Here is an 18068-nt window from a genome sequence, read left to right as displayed (position 1 = left end):
TTGAGCTTTACCAACATATCACATATTGAGCTTTACCTTTACCAACATACCACACATTGAGCTTTACCTTTACCAACATATCACACATTGAGCTTTACCTTTACCAACATATCATACATTGAGCTTTACCTTTACCAACATATCACACATTGAGCTTTACCTTTACCAACATATCACACATTGAGCTTTACCTTTACCAACATATCACACATTGAGCTTTACCTTTACCAACATACCACACATTGAGCTTTACCTTTACCAACATACCACACATTGAGTTTTACCTTTACCAACATACCACACATTGAGCTTTACCTTTACCAACATACCACACATTGAGCTTTACCTTTACCAACATACCACATATTGAGCTTTACCAACATATCACATTTTGAGCTTTACCTTTACCACATACCACACATTGAGCTTTACCTTTACCAACATACCACATATTGAGCTTTACCAACATATCATACATTGAGCTTTACCTTTACCAACATATCACACATTGAGCTTTACCTTTACCAACATATCACACATTGAGCTTTACCTTTACCAACATACCACACATTGAGCTTTACCTTTACCAACATACCACACATTGAGCTTTACCTTTACCACATACCACACATTGAGCTTTACCTTTACCAACATACCACACATTGAGCTTTACCTTTACCAACATATCACACATTGAGCTTTACCTTTACCAACATACCATACATTGAGCTTTACCAACATATCATACATTGAGCTTTACCTTTACCAACATATCACACATTGAGCTTTACCTTTACCAACATATCACACATTGAGCTTTACCTTTACCAACATACCACATATTGAGCTTTACCTTTACCACATACCACACATTGAGCTTTACCTTTACCAACATACCACACATTGAGCTTTACCTTTACCAACATATCACACATTGAGCTTTACCTTTACCAACATACCACATATTGAGCTTTACCAACATATCATACATTGAGCTTTACCTTTACCAACATATCACACATTGAGCTTTACCTTTACCAACATATCACACATTGAGCTTTACCTTTACCAACATACCATACATTGAGCTTTACCTTTACCAACATACCACACATTGAGCTTTACCTTTACCACATACCACACATTGAGCTTTACCTTTACCAACATACCACACATTGAGCTTTACCTTTACCAACATATCACACATTGAGCTTTAGCTTTACCAACATATCACACATTGAGCTTTACCTTTACCAACATATCACACATTGAGCTTTACCTTTACCAACATATCACACATTGAGCTTTAGCTTTACCAACATACCACACATTGAGCTTTACCTTTACCAACATATCACACATTGAGCTTTACCTTTACCAACATACCATACATTGAGCTTTACCAACATATCACATATTGAGCTTTACCTTTACCAACATATCACACATTGAGCTTTACCTTTACCAACATACCACATATTGAGCTTTACCAATATACCACACATTGAGCTTTACCAATATACCACACAGTGAGCTTTACCAACATACCACACATTGAGCTTTACCAGCATACCATACATTGAGCTTTAGCTTTACCAACATACCACACATTGAGCTTTACCTTTACCAACATATCACACATTGAGCTTTACCTTTACCAACATATCACACATTGAGCTTTACCTTTACCAACATACCATACATTGAGCTTTACCAATATACCACACATTGAACTTTACCAACATACCACAGATTGAGCTTCACCAGCATACCATACATTGAGCTGTACCAACATATCACACATTGAGCTTTAGCTTTACCAACATACCACACATTGAGCTTTACCTTTACCAACATATCACACATTGAGCTTTACCTTTACCAACATACCACACATTGAGCTTTACCTTTACCAACATATCACACATTGAGCTTTACCTTTACCAACATACCACACATTGAGCTTTACCTTTATCAACATACCACACATTGAGCTTTACCAATATACCACACATTGAGCTTTACCAACATACCACACATTGAGCTTTACCAGCATACCATACATTGAGCTTTAGCTTTACCAACATACCACACATTGAGCTTTACCTTTACCAACATATCACACATTGAGCTTTACCTTTACCAACATACCATATATTGAGCTTTACCAACATACCACACATTGAGCTTTACCAAAATACCACATATTGAGCTTTACCAACATACCACACATTGAGCTTTACCAGCATACCATACATTGAGCTTTAGCTTTACCAACATACCACACATTGAGCTTTACCTTTACCAACATATCACACATTGAGCTTTACCTTTACCAACATATCACACATTGAGCTTTACCTTTACCAACATATCACACATTGAGCTTTACCTTTACCAACATACCATACATTGAGCTTTACCAACATACCATACATTGAGCTTTACCAACATACCATACATTGAGCTTTACCAACATACTGTACATTGAGCTTTACCAATATACCACACATTGAACTTTACCAACATACCACACATTGAGCTTTACCAGCATACCATACATTGAGCTTTACCAACATATCACACATTGAGCTTTACCAACATACCACACATTGAGCTTTACCTTTACCAACATACCACACATTGAGCTTTACCTTTACCAACATACCACACATTGAGCTTTACCTTTACCAACATATCACACATTGAGCTTTACCTTTACCAACATACCATACATTGAGCTTTACCAACATATCACATTTTGAGCTTTACCTTTACCAACATATCACACATTGAGCTTTACCTTTACCAACATACCACACATTGAGCTTTACCAATATACCACACATTGAGCTTTACCAATATACCACACATTGAGCTTTACCAACCATACCACACATTGAGCTTTACCAGCATACCACACATTGAGCTTTACCTTTACCAACATACCACGCACTGTTATTACACACTGTAGCATGTTCCTTCACTGCCTTGAAGCCAACCAACCATGTACCCTTGTTATTTTCTCTGTTCTTGCACTCATATAGCTAACATGCTAACACTTGGGATGTCCACTGTTGTTTGGCTAACGTAACTCAGCTGACTTCAATCTATTAGCTACTACTAACCTGCTAAAACAATGATCGTCTTATCTCTGGTAATCTTAAGCATAGTGCTAAGTTCTAACGTCTGTCTTACTGTTGGCAATTGGTGCTAGTGCCTCTCTGCCTCTTTTGCTGGATGCTAACCACAGGTGGTTGGTGGCACCTTAATTGAGGATGACGGCCTCATACTAATGGCTGGAACGGAATAAGTGGAATGTTATCAAGCACATGGTTTCCATGTGTTTAACACCACTACATTCCAGACATTATTATAAACCGTCCTTCCCTCGCCAGCCTCCTGTGATGCTAACGCTGTCTGGGCGCTAACCACTAGATCCGCTAACCACTAGCTGTACTGTCTGGTCCTGGTGCAGGTTTTGGCTGCAGGTCCCGGGCCACCTGCGCTGTGTAGAGTCTAACAGTCTGAGTGTGGTGTGGGGGATCGGGTGTGACGGCACCGCCTGGGTCTACTCTGGCTCGGGCAGCGCTGCTGGGGAAGAGCCCCCTCAGGGTAATAAATGACCCCACAACTCAGTCTTCCAGGCCACCACAGTCCTGGGTTGTGTTCATTAGGCACCAAACAGACAAAAATGGACTACCCGGACTTGTCCAATAAGAAACACTCATTTTCCGTTGCAAAAAAAACATTTTGCCCTAATGAACACACCTGTGATGGTTTTCAATCATTTCTTCCATTTAGCTGATTAAGTCATTGATTGACCTTAATTAAAGATGAAAACCAGCAAGCACTGTGACTGCGGTTCTTGAGGACTCAAGTTGTTCACCCCTGCCTTACACCGTGCCTTTACTAGTCCACCCTGTAAGCTTCTTTAATCTTTACACTTTAAGCTTCTTTACCTTCAACCTAGGTTGAAGGTAAAGGAGGTTACGACAAGTTTTGATTCCATGTGGAAGCTTTTAGAAAAAAAAACGATTCATGGGACCAGTGCCATTGCTAACTACCAGCGCCGTTGCTAACTAGCATAGCTGGTCCCATTAGAATCCTCTTGTTTTTACCTTTTGTCATTTTCAACCTAGCCTTCAACCTGCTTATACAGTCAATATGGTTAAAGGAATAGTTCACCCAAATTACAAAGTGTTGTAGCCAAGTATAAAGTAACGATTCAAAGTACTGTATTAGTGAACCTTCCAGCTAGAGAACTAAAAAAGTGAATAGCCTTATTACTTATTAATAACTTACTGCTTGGCTAACTGAGTGGGTGATTGCCTGAGCATGATTGAAGTCGTTGCAATGGGATAAACTCATAGTATGCGTCTCAAATGGCACTCTATTCCCTAATATAGTGCAATACTTTTGACCAGGGCTTTGGTCAAAAGTAGTGCACTATAAAGGGAAGATGGTGCCATTTGGGATGCAACCATAGACTTTGCATGGTCCTGCTACACCATTAGACTTATTATAGCAGAGTTGTGACTTTTCTCTGTTTTGTAGGAGACACGGGTAGCCTGCACACACAGACAGATGTAAGGACTGTGTACATCTATGAGAACCAGCGATGGAATCCCATGACCGGATACACAGACAAGTACTACATCTCTCTCACGCGACTGTGCAACTGTGTGTGTGTGTGTGTGTGTGTGTGTGTGTGCGTTGCAATAATATGTTCTAGACACTTCCGACTGCTCCTATATAGGTCAGTGTGTGTAATATCCACTTTGCCACCCTTCCAGGCTTCTCCCCACAGACCGGTTCCCGTGGAGTGATGACAATGGCTTTACAGAGTGCACCAAGTCCACCACCCACCCACCCTCGCCTCAGTGGAGCTGGGTAGGTAGACCTAGTCCCTAAACCCCCTACACCCTAAAACCTCTTATTACAACTAACACAGAGTTCAATGTTCTATTTTTTTCAAACTGTATCTTGAGTTGTTAATGTTGTACTTGTACTCTGTCTCCCCCTCCATCTCAACATGAAACATGCCTCTGTTATGCCAGGTGACAGAGTGGGCAGTCGACTTCGCTTTCTCAGGAGGGACAGACAAAGAAGGATGGCAGTATGCAGCAGACTTCCCTGTGTAAGAAATACATATGTCCATTCATGTTTGATCAACCCTATATCATGGCTTACACTTATCTTAGTCTTGTGTTGATTGACTGTGTTCTGTGTCTCCGTCATGTAGGACGTTTCATGGCAACAAGAGCCTGAAGGACTTTGTCAGACGTAGGCGCTGGTTCAGGTATAGTCTCTTTCACTCACTCACACTCAAACATTTCAGTAGGAAGAGTTTGATGATGATGTTTCTCGTTTCCACACAGGAAGTGTAAAATCACCCTGACTGCCCCGTGGCAGGAAGTCCCGCCCATCCCCCTGAGTGACATCACAGTGTTGCCGTGCCTGGCTCAGAGCAGTATGGAGCAGGTCCCAGTCTGGGGCCTCAGTGACAAGGGGGACGTCCTGTGTCGCCTGGGGTCACCCCCCAAAACCCTGCGGTGAGGAACACCCCCAAACCCTACAACCTGGGACTTTAACCAAAGACACTCATTACTACCATCACAGAATAACATCCTCTTTGATTAAACTATGATCAAACAACATGCTCACTCCAATGTTATTCTTCTATATAACAGAGTTCAGCACCCCCTTTTCGTCAGACTTTTTTTACAATCAATTCTGACCAAACCTCAGTATCCAGCTTTCTTCCGTTCCCAAGTGAATATGTTACGAGTCTAGGACGTACACTTTGGCATTAATATGGAGTTGGTCCCCCCTTGCTGCTATAACGGCCTCCACTCTTCTGGGAAGGCTTTCCACTAGCTGTTGGAACATTGCTGCGGGGACTTGCTTCCATTCAGCCACAAGAGCATTAGTGAGGTCGGGCACTGATTTTGGGTGGTTAGGCCTGGCTCGCAGTCAGCGTTCCAATTCATCCCAAAGGTGTTCGATGGGGTTGAGGTCAGGGCTCTGTACAGGCCAGTCACGTTCTTCCACACCGATCTCGACAAACCATTTCTGTATGGAACTCGCTTTGTGCATGGGGGCATTGTCATGCTGAAACAGGAAAGGGCCTTCCCCAAACTGTTGCCACAAAGTTGGAAGCACATAATTGTCTAGAATTTAATTGTATGCTGTAGCGTTAAGATTTCCCTTCACTGGAACTAAGGGGCCTAGCCCGAACCATGAAAAACAGCCCCAGACCATTATTTCTCCTCCACCAAACTTTACAGTTGGCACTATGCATTTGGGCAGGTTCTCCTGGCATCCGCCAAACCAAGATTCGTCCATCAGACTGCCAGATGGTAAAGCGGGATTTATCACTCCAGAGAACGTGTTTCCACTGCTCCAGAGTCCAATGGCTGCGAGCTTTATACCACTCCAGCCGACGCTTGGCATTGCGCATTGTGATCTTAGGCTTGTGTGTGGTTGCTCGGCCATGGAAACCCATTTCATGAAGCTCCAGGTGAACTGTTCTTGTGCTGAGTTTGCTTCCAGAGGCAGTTTGAAACTCGGTAGAGAGTGTTGCAACCGAGGACAGACGATTTGTACGCGCTTCAGCACTCGGGGGTCCCGTTCTGTGAGCTTGTGTGGCATACCACTTCACGGCTGAGCCATTGTTGCTCATAGATGTTTCCACTTCACAATAACAGCACTTACAGTTGACCGGGGCAGCTCTAGCAGGGCAGAAATGTGACGAACTGACTTGTTGGAAAGGTGGCATCCTATGACGGTGCCACGTTGAAAGTCACTGAGCTCTTCAGTACGGGCCATTCTACTGTCTGTTTGTCTATGGAGATTGGATGGCTGTGTGATTTTATACACCTGTTGCAACAGGTGTGGCTGAACCCACTAATTTTAAAGGGATGTCCACATACTTTTAGCCATGTAGTGTATGACAATGAAAAAATAAATAATTCTGACCGTAATACATTTAAAAATGTATATATACATAGCTAATACCGTAAGTATGTAATATGTTGTATTACATTCTATGGTGCTGTGCTGTTGATTGTTCATGCCATCTCTGACTATACCACCCCAGGGTTCCTCGTGGCTCCACGTGGGTACTGACCAGCCCTTCAAGTCCATCTCCATCGGGGGTGGTCACCAGGTGTGGGCCATCGCCAGGGACAGAGCCGTGTTCTACAGGGGCTCAGTGTCCGCCAGCAACCCTGCAGGTGAGACCCACACCCTGGGGAGGAACCAAACAAACATCTGGGTCCTTCTGAGATGCTGGATATATATGGATGGCCTACAGTGCTCTATGACTGAAATACACAACGAATGCTAATACATTTCTTTTTGAAAGCACATAATGGCCCGTTTCTAGACACAGATCACTGTAAGACTAGTACTGGACAAAAAATAACCCTCATTGGAGATTTTCAATTGAAAGCACGTTTTAGTCCAGGACTAGGCTTAATCTGTGTATTTCCCATTTCCTGGCCCATACTGAACCTTAGTCAACTCGTTTTTTTTGTTCTTTGTCATCATCCTGCAGGAGAGTGTTGGTACCACATCCCTTCCCCGCCCAGACAGAGCCTCAGACAGCTGTCTGTAGGGAGAACCTCTGTCTACGCTGTGGACGAAAACAGTGAGTACCCAGGACTATCCACAACCTGTGGGTCAGCTCTTTCGATGCTTGCTTTGCAGGAGAGCTCTCTGATAAGTCAATGAAGGAATGTATTTAATTGACAGGGACAGTGCACATTAATCAACATTTGTCCACATCAATGTAAATGTGCCGGGGTAAGGAAAACACTCATTTCCATCTGCACTTTCAGACGTAGTCCCTAGATGGATGAATCGACAAGCAAGATCATTGTTTCCTAACTAATGGAATAGTTAGGAAAGTCTCTCCTGACCGCTGTTCTCCCCTGCTGTGTGTGTAGGTAACCTGTGGTACAGACAGGGCCTGACTCCCAGCTACCCCCAGGGCTCAGCCTGGGAGCTCATCTCCAACAACGTGACTAAAGTCTCAGTAGGACCTCTAGACCAGGTTAGTACAACGCTCCCAAAAAGTGAAATCATTTTTACATTTAAAAAGTGCTGTTTTTTTTAAAGCTCATTTTACAGTGGTGAGTAAGTTATTAGTGACTTATTTTCTACTTCCAACACCTGGTCATGTGGTGTTGTTTTGTCCAGGTGTGGGTGATAGCAGACTGGGTCCCAGGCTGCCCCAGTGAGTTGTCTGTCCATGGAGCTGTCTGTCACAGGCTGGGGGTGGGACCCATGCAGCCCAAGGGCCAATCCTGGGACTATGGCATCGGGGTGAGTCATTACCAACTGGGTTTTGATGTCCGCTCCAAATACATTGGCCGTGTCCAAAATGGCACCATATTCAAATCACTACTTTTGACCAGAGGCCTATGGGCCCTGGTCACAAATGGTGCACTACAAAGGGAATAAGGTGCCATTTGGGATGCAGACATTGTACAGTATCTGAAATACCTCCGTTGTTGTGAAGATGGTTATGGAAGAGATGTCATGTTAATGTAAGGAACTCTGTCTTTCAGGGAGGATGGGAACACATCAGTGTGAGAGGGAACTCCACAGAGGTTCTGCGTGCCCCCCACCCTGCCCTTACTGACACCACCCCCCGTAGCCCACTCCCTGCCAGGCCAGCCCTTACTGACACCACCCCCCGTAGCCCACTCCCTGCCAGGCCGGCCCTTACTTATACCACCCCCTGTAGCCCACTCCCTGCCAGGCCGGCCCTTACTGGCACCACCCCCCATAGCCCACTCCCTGCCAGGCCGGCCCTTACTGACACCACCCCCTGTAGCCCACTCCCTGCCAGGCCAGCCCTTACTGACACAACCCCCTGTAGTCCACTACCTGCCAGGCCAGCCCTTACTGACACCACCCCCTGTAGTCCACTCCCTGCCAGGATACCTTTGTCACAGGAGAACGGGAACGCTGTGGGTCTGTAGGGCCCCTACTAACCCGCCCCGTTCCTCCATCTCTACTCACAGCCCTGTGTGTGCCTGGTTCCATTTCCAACCCTGGTTGCACATTTTTGCTCCAACCCAGCACAAACATGGTAACGTTGGTCTAAATGGAAAGACCATGATTTAGTTGGATATTTAAATCAGTTAGTGCTAGGCTGAAATGTGTGCTACCAATGCGAGTTGGCCACCTTTGACCGAGACCATCCCTTCAGTGTTCATATGTCTGTAAGCAGTAGACGTATTAGAGCTTCTGTCAGTTTTCATCCAGTCCATTAAGGTCTGTGAACATTAGTGGCAGGTGCTAGGATAAGTTGCTAGGGTGAGAAATGGAACAGAGTCCTCGGCATGCCTGTGTCCCATACCAGGGTTCTGTACCAACCAACACACTGACTGCCTACTCCACTCCCTTGGACCTCACAGTATAGTCTTGCTTTGTATGATTTTGTTTTGTTGTCGTTGTTTTTGCTTTCTCATTTACCTAGTTGACAAACAGTACTTTTTCATCAAGGTCTGTGTGCTTTGGAATTATTTATTTTATAGCTTTTTGGCTGTCATCTTGGTTTATTCATGTTTTGGCCTGCATGATGTTTGGAATGTAGTGGTTGAAGTAGCTTTTTTTCTTCAGAACAAAAAATATCAATTCTAGCAATAGCTCTGGGCTTCCATGACAACAAGGATTATTTTAAGAACATCACTGTCAATTTAACACCAGTTCTTTCCTAAGATGGTAAAAACATCAAGGGTAGTAAATAATACGGACCTGAATTCAGAATGAATAGCATCTATTTGCTGTGTTAGGTATTGTTAACATCCAGAATGTTATGAATAGGAGTTCTTCCTGCTCAGATCACATGATCAGCAGAAACTCCAGGCTCTAGTTTTGACTTATCCCTGGTGGATTAGTTTTCAGTGTTTGTTACTTCAGTATTCCATGCAGATACGGAGACGGGATTCAAACAAACAGCACTGTGCCTACATCACACTACACTTGACTTTAAAGGCAATTTCCTGGATGTTTGGCGATGTCAGCTCAAGTGTAAACTACCTTTAAAAGTGCAGCGTAATGTCTGCGCACTGCTGTTTTGTTTGAATTCCTGTCTGAGTTTGCTGTGGCCTTGACTGTTGAAGCTGTGAATACAGCAGGTTTGAATGTTATGGATGTCCTCTTACAAGGACAGACAACTGAAATAAATTCCAAAACAGCTCTGCAACCTTGGGTGTTCTCTTTGTATGGGCCTTGTGTTATCACTTGGGAGTTAAAGTTGAATTTCACTACACTAAAGTGATACTTCATGTTTGTACAGGTGTGAGATGGAGTTGGTGTTAACTTTTAATAATGCATGTTATGTAAATAACTTAGTTACACCACTTAACATTTTGTTCTACCAAAATAGGTTGGCTGGTTGAGTAAGTAACACATGGGGTACTTCTAGGTGTTGAGCACAATCAGACAAGCTATAGAAGGAAATGTACATTTATTTCCATATTAAACAGTGTAATTATAAACATCATTCAAATACACTAAGCATGATCATCATCAATATGAAGTAAAAATATTACAATTTGTAAAATTTAAAGGACAGAATGGATTTTCCTATCTGTTTGTCTTTAAAGGTGCTACACTATGATTTTTTGGCATTTTTACATTGTAATTTCAGGAAATGTCCATAATATTTGGTGCTAATAGTGGAATAGTATTACTTACCTGCCAGTGTTGTGATCTTCTCGTATTGATTGGTTCTGACTTTGTGGCTGTTATCTAGTGGAAATCTAATTTCCTGGTTGCTAAAATTCTACACTTCGCTCACTTTGAGAAAAAAAGCAGTGAATAGTGTAGAGAATCATTGTACCATCTAAATTGCTGTGACATCTTTTCAAAAACATTTTTACAGCCGTTTTTGAAGCTGGTGGACCAAAACCAAAAGTAACTTTAGATTTTGGTCCACCAGCTTCAAACAGCTGTAAAAACTATTTTTGGTTAATGAAAATGTTTTTCACAGCAATTTAGATGGTACAATGATTCTCTACACTATTCAGTGCTTGTTTTCTCAAACTGAAATTGAGCAAACAGAATAGAATGTTAGCAACCAGGAAATTAGCGATTTCCACTAGATGGTACAGCCACAGTCAGAACAGCTTTCCCATTTTGACAACCGATGCCGCTCTGGCGGGAGAAATCAATAGTAGGATATCACATCACTAGCGGGGTAGGTAATACTGTGAAACTATCATTCCACTGTTACTGCAGATATGGACATTTTCTGAAATTACAATGAAAAATTTCAACAAATCTTGTGTAGCACCTTTAATTTAACCGTTCCTCATTTTGTTTTTTACTGTGATATGTTGCTCTTTTTAAACGCTGCTTTAAATTACAAAATGAAACCTCGTACCTAGGACTTGATTACATCATTCCCCATGTACAGACAAATTTAAACATTTATATACATCAGTACAGTTCAACATTAAGTTAGCCTTTTAAAATGTGCAAGATTAAGCAAATGTATATACTGTAGAATAAAACACATTTCAAGTGTAACTGAAAGAACACACAGGCTGCTGGTAGTAAAGAGGTTAACCTTGTCTGGAATACTGCAGGTGAGGAGAGAGTTTCTGTCCACTACGTATCTGAAGACATGTTCAAATGACGTCACCAATGACGGGAACCTTGACAAGTCACTAAACCAAGAGCTATATATAATTATCTGTGTTGAACCCATTGAGTCTGGAAGAACTGTTTGAACTACAGGAACAGAAAGACCATGAAAAGCTGGCCTTGCTGCTCCAGCTGAATCATAATATTATGTTTCTATACATCATTGATGTGGTGATACAGACCCCAACCATGCTGCACACCAAAACAAATCATACTGGAGACAGTCCGTTGAGTGGCGCATAACAGCCGGGTTGCTATGGCAATGTCCACAATCCTTAAGGTAATCTTTACCTCGGCTGTGTCACATGCAGTAGTTAAGGAGAATAACCCGTGCAGAAAATAAAACTCAGTATGAGTGTAGAATTGGTTTGACATAGTAAACCAAACAAAGAACAGGCATGTCTGTCTTGGTAGTCAGTCCAATGACAACTAGGGGTTGAGTTCCTGTAAGATCCTGCACAGTACCAGATAAATGATCTGCGTCCCAAATAGCACCCTATTCCCTTTATGGTGCCGTTTGGGACGCTACCACATCACAACTGGCTCCTCCTATTAAACTCATACCCAAAAACCACATCTCATCAAAACATACTCATTGCACATTTGTTTCACAAAACACCTCGACAATTCGTATTACATTACATTTCAAACAAACTTTTTACTCCTATGTCTCCTGATGCAAACTCACAGAGTCACTAGGCTTGTGTGTCAGGACAAAATGTATTGACTCCTTAATCATGTGATTCCTCCAGTGAAAGGGGAGAGGATATTTGTGTATACAGTGTAATCAATATGAAATAGGCACTGTGATAAGACCCATTGATTGGTGAAGAAACTGGACAAACCGTGAAGTCACATACTGTTAATTCAAACCATGGCTTGTGACAATGTTACCTTATCCAAACTTCTACTGATGGTGTTCAACTGAATCATATGAATCTGAACTGTAAGGCTTTGTCAGACCTCTCCTGTTCCATAACACTAAGCCATTCTCACCGTAGAACACATTCTTATTCTATGGTTCTCACTAGAACAGATGACTGAGAAAGTGACACCAATTATACAGATGGGATGTGTGGACGGTGAATGAGTCGATCACCAAAACTTGTTCCTTAAATTCCTAATATACCTCTCCCACTCTTGACCATCTCCTGTTGAAGCATACACACTTCATGAGTAGACCTGACAATAAATAAATAGTTTCCAAAAGGCAACTCCTGTAATAATCGCACATTGTAGCAAAGGTGCTACTGAACAATGTTACTGAGCAGTGTTGCACCCAAGGGCCTTGGTGTTTTAGTCAGCCTGATGCAAAGAGCTTATTATTCCTATTTGATTGCAGACACAAGATGCCCCAGCAGCCAGTGGGGCTGTGGTTCAATTGTAGTTTGTGGTTCAGTCAATGATTCAGGTCTTCAAAATACAAGTGTATTTTTTGGGTGAAACAGAATCCCCTCAAGAAATGAGGACATTAACCAAACACTTGGAATGCGCTCAACAAGTCTTAAAGCAACCAAAGAAGTTAGGTCAATTTTGTTGTCTGTTCTTCCTGCTGAATTGCACTGATGGGGGCACCACACACTGATGGAGGGGGTAAGAAGGAGAACGAGAGAGGAAAAAGCAGAAGGAGAGAACATGGCTCAGAGGCCTGACTGGGCCTCGACTGTTCGTCTGTCATATTTGCTGAGAGGCTTTCAGTGGAAGGAAGGGGATTTTGTTGAGGGGGTTGTTGGCTGTCGGCTCAGTCTGTTTCTAGTTCTCTTCATGGACTCCTCTTGGGGGGGAGCAGTTCTGCCTGAGAAGAGAAGCATCCACAGCCTTCATAACACTGTGTCATCTGTCCGTCTGTCTTTAGTCTGTATGTGGAGCTCTCCTTCATTCACCTGACGTCGTGCGAGGCTCTGGGTCCATTCCCCTCAGAGAAGTTGGGGGAAACTGTCCCTTCCATGTGCACCTTAGTCTTTCTCTCCTTCTTCACTGCTTCCTGAGGGGGGGCAGAAATACACAAATAGAGTTAGAGGGTAGATCATAGAGATCCTATTCAATTACTATGTATGGGGGAGATCAAGCACATGCGCACGCCTGTCTGTTTTCTGTAGTTTGTTTGAGTGTGTTGTGTGTTAGTGCACTCCCACTTGCCTCCTTGTTCGGTGTCCGAGTCGGTGAGGTGTGTGAGGGAGAAGCTGGCGATGCTGGCCGGGGAGATGGAGAAGCGGGAGTAGTTGGAGTTAGAGCTACTCCAGCTGGGCTCCGGGGCGCGGCCCCCGGGAGGGGGAGGGGAGAAGTAGTGCGACGCCGTAGACGAAGGGGACATGGTCTTAGACACGACCAGGTCCGTAGCTGCCTTGGAGAGGAACGCTGAGGGCTCTGGGGACGAGAAGTCGTCATCCCACTCAAACCCACCGCCTGAGGAGAGAGACACCTGTTTAATACCTTGATTTGGTACAATTAGTGGCTATACAGAACGTTTTTGCCACTGGGAGGTGCTCTTTAGCCAAAAGGGGCCCCCCTAAATTACCAAAATGTACGTAAACAATTAGCAAATTAACTTCCATGGTGTATCTTTGGTACATGGTCAAACTATAAACATCTGCATATACAGCTACCATGCTGTATTCATTTGGATTAAGAACATTTAGTCAGGTAGGATTCATGGAGCCCTTTAGGTTCTGCCTTGATAATGCTGATTGATGTTGGCCGTATCGTGATGAGTTACCTTCTTCATCTGTGGAGCTCTCTGTAGAGTTGGTGAACCTATTCAGGTAGCTGGCCGAGGGCACAGGGCTGCTGAACTCGGACACCTGGCTGTTGGAACCTGACGAATGGTCTCCCAGCTCCTTGGTGGGGGTCTCCTACAGATGGGGAGACCAATAAGTGCAAATGTTAAAGTTCAGTCTAATGACAATATTTAGACTAGAACCTGTGAATGTTACAAAAAAACCTGCAATATCACATGACATTCAAACCATTTCTAATGCATAGCCATAATCGTTGTCCAATTTGTATTTTGAGTTGTTTTGATATAATTGTTCAATACAAGTGAAACAATGTCTGTTTGATGTGTGCATGCAAAAGATGACAAGTGGGTACTGTACCTGGTCGAAAAGGAAAACCGTGACATCGTCGAAGAACGACACAGCTCTACTGGCACTGTCTGCATCGCAGCCCCCTGATTGCATGGAGGGTTTGGCGCTGGGGGTGACATTCAGCGGCGTGGGCTTCAGCAGGCTCTTGAGGTTCCGTGCTCTACTGTCATCCGAGACTATAACAGGCACCGGGTGCACCGTGTCGTCCTCGCTGTCCTCGCTGGAGCTGTGCAACCGGTACGCCCGCATGTCATCATCCGAGTCGTCGCTGTTATCGTCCTCTTCGTCCGCCTCCCCTCCGTCCTCCTGCCCGTCCCCATCGGAGCCGTCCCGCCTGCCCAGGTACCTCCCCTCCATGTCGGGCTCCTTGAGCTTGGGGGTGATCTCACTGGCGTAGGTCCTGGTTAGCTTAGCGTGGACCGGTATGTTCTCAGGAAAGGGTTTTGCTGAGGTAGCAACAGCAGGCAATTGAGGCTTTTCCAGGTCCTCTGTGGATGTTCCGCTGGACACGGAGTGACTAGAAGTCCTGAAGTCGGGGAAGAACTCCAGTGTCCTGGTCTCGTCCACACTGCCGTCGATGGACACAGGTGACGTCTTCTCCCAGTCCTCCTCTGTGGTGAGGACCAGCACAGGGAGACTGGTCCCTTCCGAGGGCTGAGGCTTCATCTTCTCTACTCCAACATCAACCAGAGCTTCTCGAGCAATGGCAGACTGTGACACAGCAGAAGACCCTACATGCTCCTCCTCTGTGACTTCAGGAAGAACAAATGGACCTCCAGAAACACCGCCACTGACGTCCCCAGTTGGCGAGTTGGCTTCTTCAGACTTCTTCTCAGGCTCGGAATCGTTGTCGGAGAAGTAAGCAGAGTCTCTGTAGTTGCCTCCCATTAAAGGTTCCTCGCCAGGGGCGATGGGCTCTGCCTGCTGGTCCTCACCATCCTGAGCATCCATCACACTCTCCACCTCCGAGACAATGATTTCGGGGGGAACTAGCGTGGTAGCAGCTGCTGGCTCCTCCTCCTCTTCTTCTTCTTCTTCGGCCAACCTCAGACCGTTTTCCTCTGAGAAGTGGTCTTTGATGATGGGCTGAGAGTTCCACTCTGGAGACTCCAGGTTCTCAGTCTCGTAGCCGCTGTCGGCTGTTTTGTACGGGGGCTGGAGCTTGTGAGGTGCGGCCAGGGTGTTTAGTTCTTCGACCGACCCCTCCAGCCTGTGGCTGATGTCCAGGGAGTCCAGAGAGTCTGGCGTCTCGGCTGAGTTCTCCACAGTGGGCAGAGTGGTGGAGATGCTGTCCTCCAGTAGGCTGTCCTGGCTGATCTGGTCCATGGAAGGACCGGAGACCAGCAGAGAGGACCTGTCGTGAGACGCGTCTTCCACCTCAAAAGTCCCGTCGTCATCATGTTCATGCTCAGAGAGGACGGTGTCCATTTCTGCCTCTGTATTATCTTCAACCAGGTCGCTCAGCAGATCATCACTGGTCAGGCCTTCGCTGGTCAGGCCATTGTCAACAGCAATCTCACTGACATAGGCTGGGGGAGAGCCATGGCTTAGCAGGTCGTCTGTCGGCTCTTTGATTCCTATGGATTCAACACAGTCATCCTCTGGGGCTCCGAGGCGGTCTTCAAGGCTGGGGGTTTTGGCATCCATGCACAGGGGGTCTGTAGTGGCACTTTCAGAGAGGAGTGTGAGAGACTGGCGGATATTTGCTGGACTTATGACAGGGACCTCGGCCCTCTCAGAGGTAGAGTCAAAAGCAGAGTCCATCCCCATATCAGAGGACTGCTGCAGCAGACCAAAGTCTTCGCTGGAAGAGCTATTTCTAACTGGCAGCTGGTTGCTACAGATGTCCTCTGTTACCAGTGTATTTGAAGGCACCAGTGTTTTAGGGTCTGCTAGAGGTTGCAGGAAATCCACAAAACTGGGACTCATAAAGTCAAAAAGTTCCTCTTCTGCTGGGGACATGTTGCTCTCTACAGGTTTTATGTGGATCTCTGCTACGTTTAAGCCATCTATGGTCTCATCATCAACATCATCCCAAGAGTTCATTCTGAAGCTGTGCTCTGGAACGTGGGTCAGACCAGGTTTGAGGAAGTCCGGTTGTAGACTCCCACTACTTTTCCCTGATAAACCAGAGCCCTCCTTCATCAGGCTCTTCTCTTTGAGGAACATGAAGTTGTCCGCTAGTTTCTCAGTGTTCAGAAGCCTCATCACATCCGGGGTTCCCTCCCCCTCCTCCTCCTCCTCCCCCTCCTCTAAAGAGTCCTGGAGGATGACCTCTGATTGGCGCTCCCCTAAAAAAGAATTCCCAAAGCTCTTTTCTGTTCCCTGGGCCTGCCCCTCTACAGACTCCCCTCTTTGGAAACCATTTCCGTTGAGTTCTGGAAGCTCCATGAAGCCCCTGTTCCAGGAATGGGAGTCCTGTCTGGAGTCTCCCTCGCTGAAGATGTTGGTGTGGTAGGGGCTGTCATGCTCACTGGATGACCAGATGTGGCTGTCCTGGAGGTACGAGTCCTTGGAGTCTATGCTGCGGTGGAAGAAGTCTGCGTCGGTGCTGGACTCGTCCAAGCGGACATCTTGGAGGGTGATAAATTGCTGCCTGTCAGACACTGTGTTTACCTCTGGACCCCTGTTCTCCTTTGCCTCCACGGTGCTCTCCCCCTGCTCCTCCAACTGGATGTAGTACTCGTTCCCATTGGCTGGTTTGTGAGCGTCAAACACGGGAAGGATCCCAGGGATTGCCGAATGGGTGTTCCTGCTGTCGGTGCCCCCCGTCCTGGGGGCTACGGGGTCTGGGAAGTGGGCCTGAATGTCCTCACTGGGCACAGGGAAGAACATGCTGTGGTAGTTGAGCTTGGTGTCCATGGCCGAGCGGCCATGGCCGCTGCTGCTGTCGTAATGGTCGTGCTTGGCCGCTTCCCACACGTACTCAAAGCTCAGGCCGCGGCTGGTCTCAGTGATGGTGAGCATCTCGTCCACCTCGGCCCGCAGGGCGTCGTCTGCAAACTGCTCCAGAATGGGGTAGGAGGAGTGGCTGACGGTGGTCTGGCGCGTGACAGGGTTGGGCTTGAGGGAGTCCCAGCGCTGCTGGAAGTCGTCCTCCACATCCTTCTGGCCCTGCATACGCAGGTAGGTGAGCAGCCGGTGGACCTCCTCGGCCGTGGCCCGCTTGTCTGGAGCCAGCCAGCAGAACTGTAACACCTCATACCTGCACAGGGGAGAGAGTTGAGGTATTATCCTTTATGGCATGAGCAGAGGATTTTTAAATACAATTTCACTTCAAAAGATAACATATCGTTTCAATGTCAGGTATGCAAT

At 45.4% G+C, this 18068-nt stretch overlaps 2 protein-coding genes across 2 annotated transcripts in view; one reads left to right on the top strand and one right to left on the bottom strand.

The window, feature by feature from the left end:
• LOC121568808 (tectonin beta-propeller repeat-containing protein 1) overlaps positions 1-10218 on the top strand; it is a 35947-nt gene extending 25729 nt beyond the window's left edge. Inside the window, 12 exon segments of the mRNA XM_041879243.2 lie at positions 3479-3615; positions 4558-4651; positions 4797-4893; positions 5061-5140; positions 5246-5302; positions 5382-5527; positions 5530-5555; positions 7103-7238; positions 7562-7654; positions 7953-8059; positions 8206-8331; positions 8577-10218. Of these exon segments, the coding sequence (XP_041735177.2) occupies positions 3479-3615; positions 4558-4651; positions 4797-4893; positions 5061-5140; positions 5246-5302; positions 5382-5527; positions 5530-5555; positions 7103-7238; positions 7562-7654; positions 7953-8059; positions 8206-8331; positions 8577-8993 (1516 nt within the window). The 3' untranslated portion in view covers positions 8994-10218.
• A 253-nt stretch (positions 10219-10471) lies between these two features.
• LOC121568806 (serine/threonine-protein kinase LMTK2-like) overlaps positions 10472-18068 on the bottom strand; it is a 60834-nt gene continuing 53237 nt past the window's right edge. The window contains exons 12-15 of the mRNA XM_041879242.2: positions 14763-17958; positions 14384-14519; positions 13807-14073; positions 10472-13651 (exon numbers count right to left, since the gene is read on the bottom strand). Of these exons, the coding sequence (XP_041735176.1) occupies positions 13623-13651; positions 13807-14073; positions 14384-14519; positions 14763-17958 (3628 nt within the window). The 3' untranslated portion in view covers positions 10472-13622. The remainder of the gene's footprint in view (positions 13652-13806; positions 14074-14383; positions 14520-14762; positions 17959-18068) is intronic.

The sequence above is a fragment of the Coregonus clupeaformis genome, chromosome 7, assembly GCF_020615455.1.
Source record: "Coregonus clupeaformis isolate EN_2021a chromosome 7, ASM2061545v1, whole genome shotgun sequence".
Classification (NCBI taxonomy): domain Eukaryota; kingdom Metazoa; phylum Chordata; class Actinopteri; order Salmoniformes; family Salmonidae; genus Coregonus; species Coregonus clupeaformis.
This window is presented reverse-complemented; position numbering and strand designations above follow the sequence as displayed.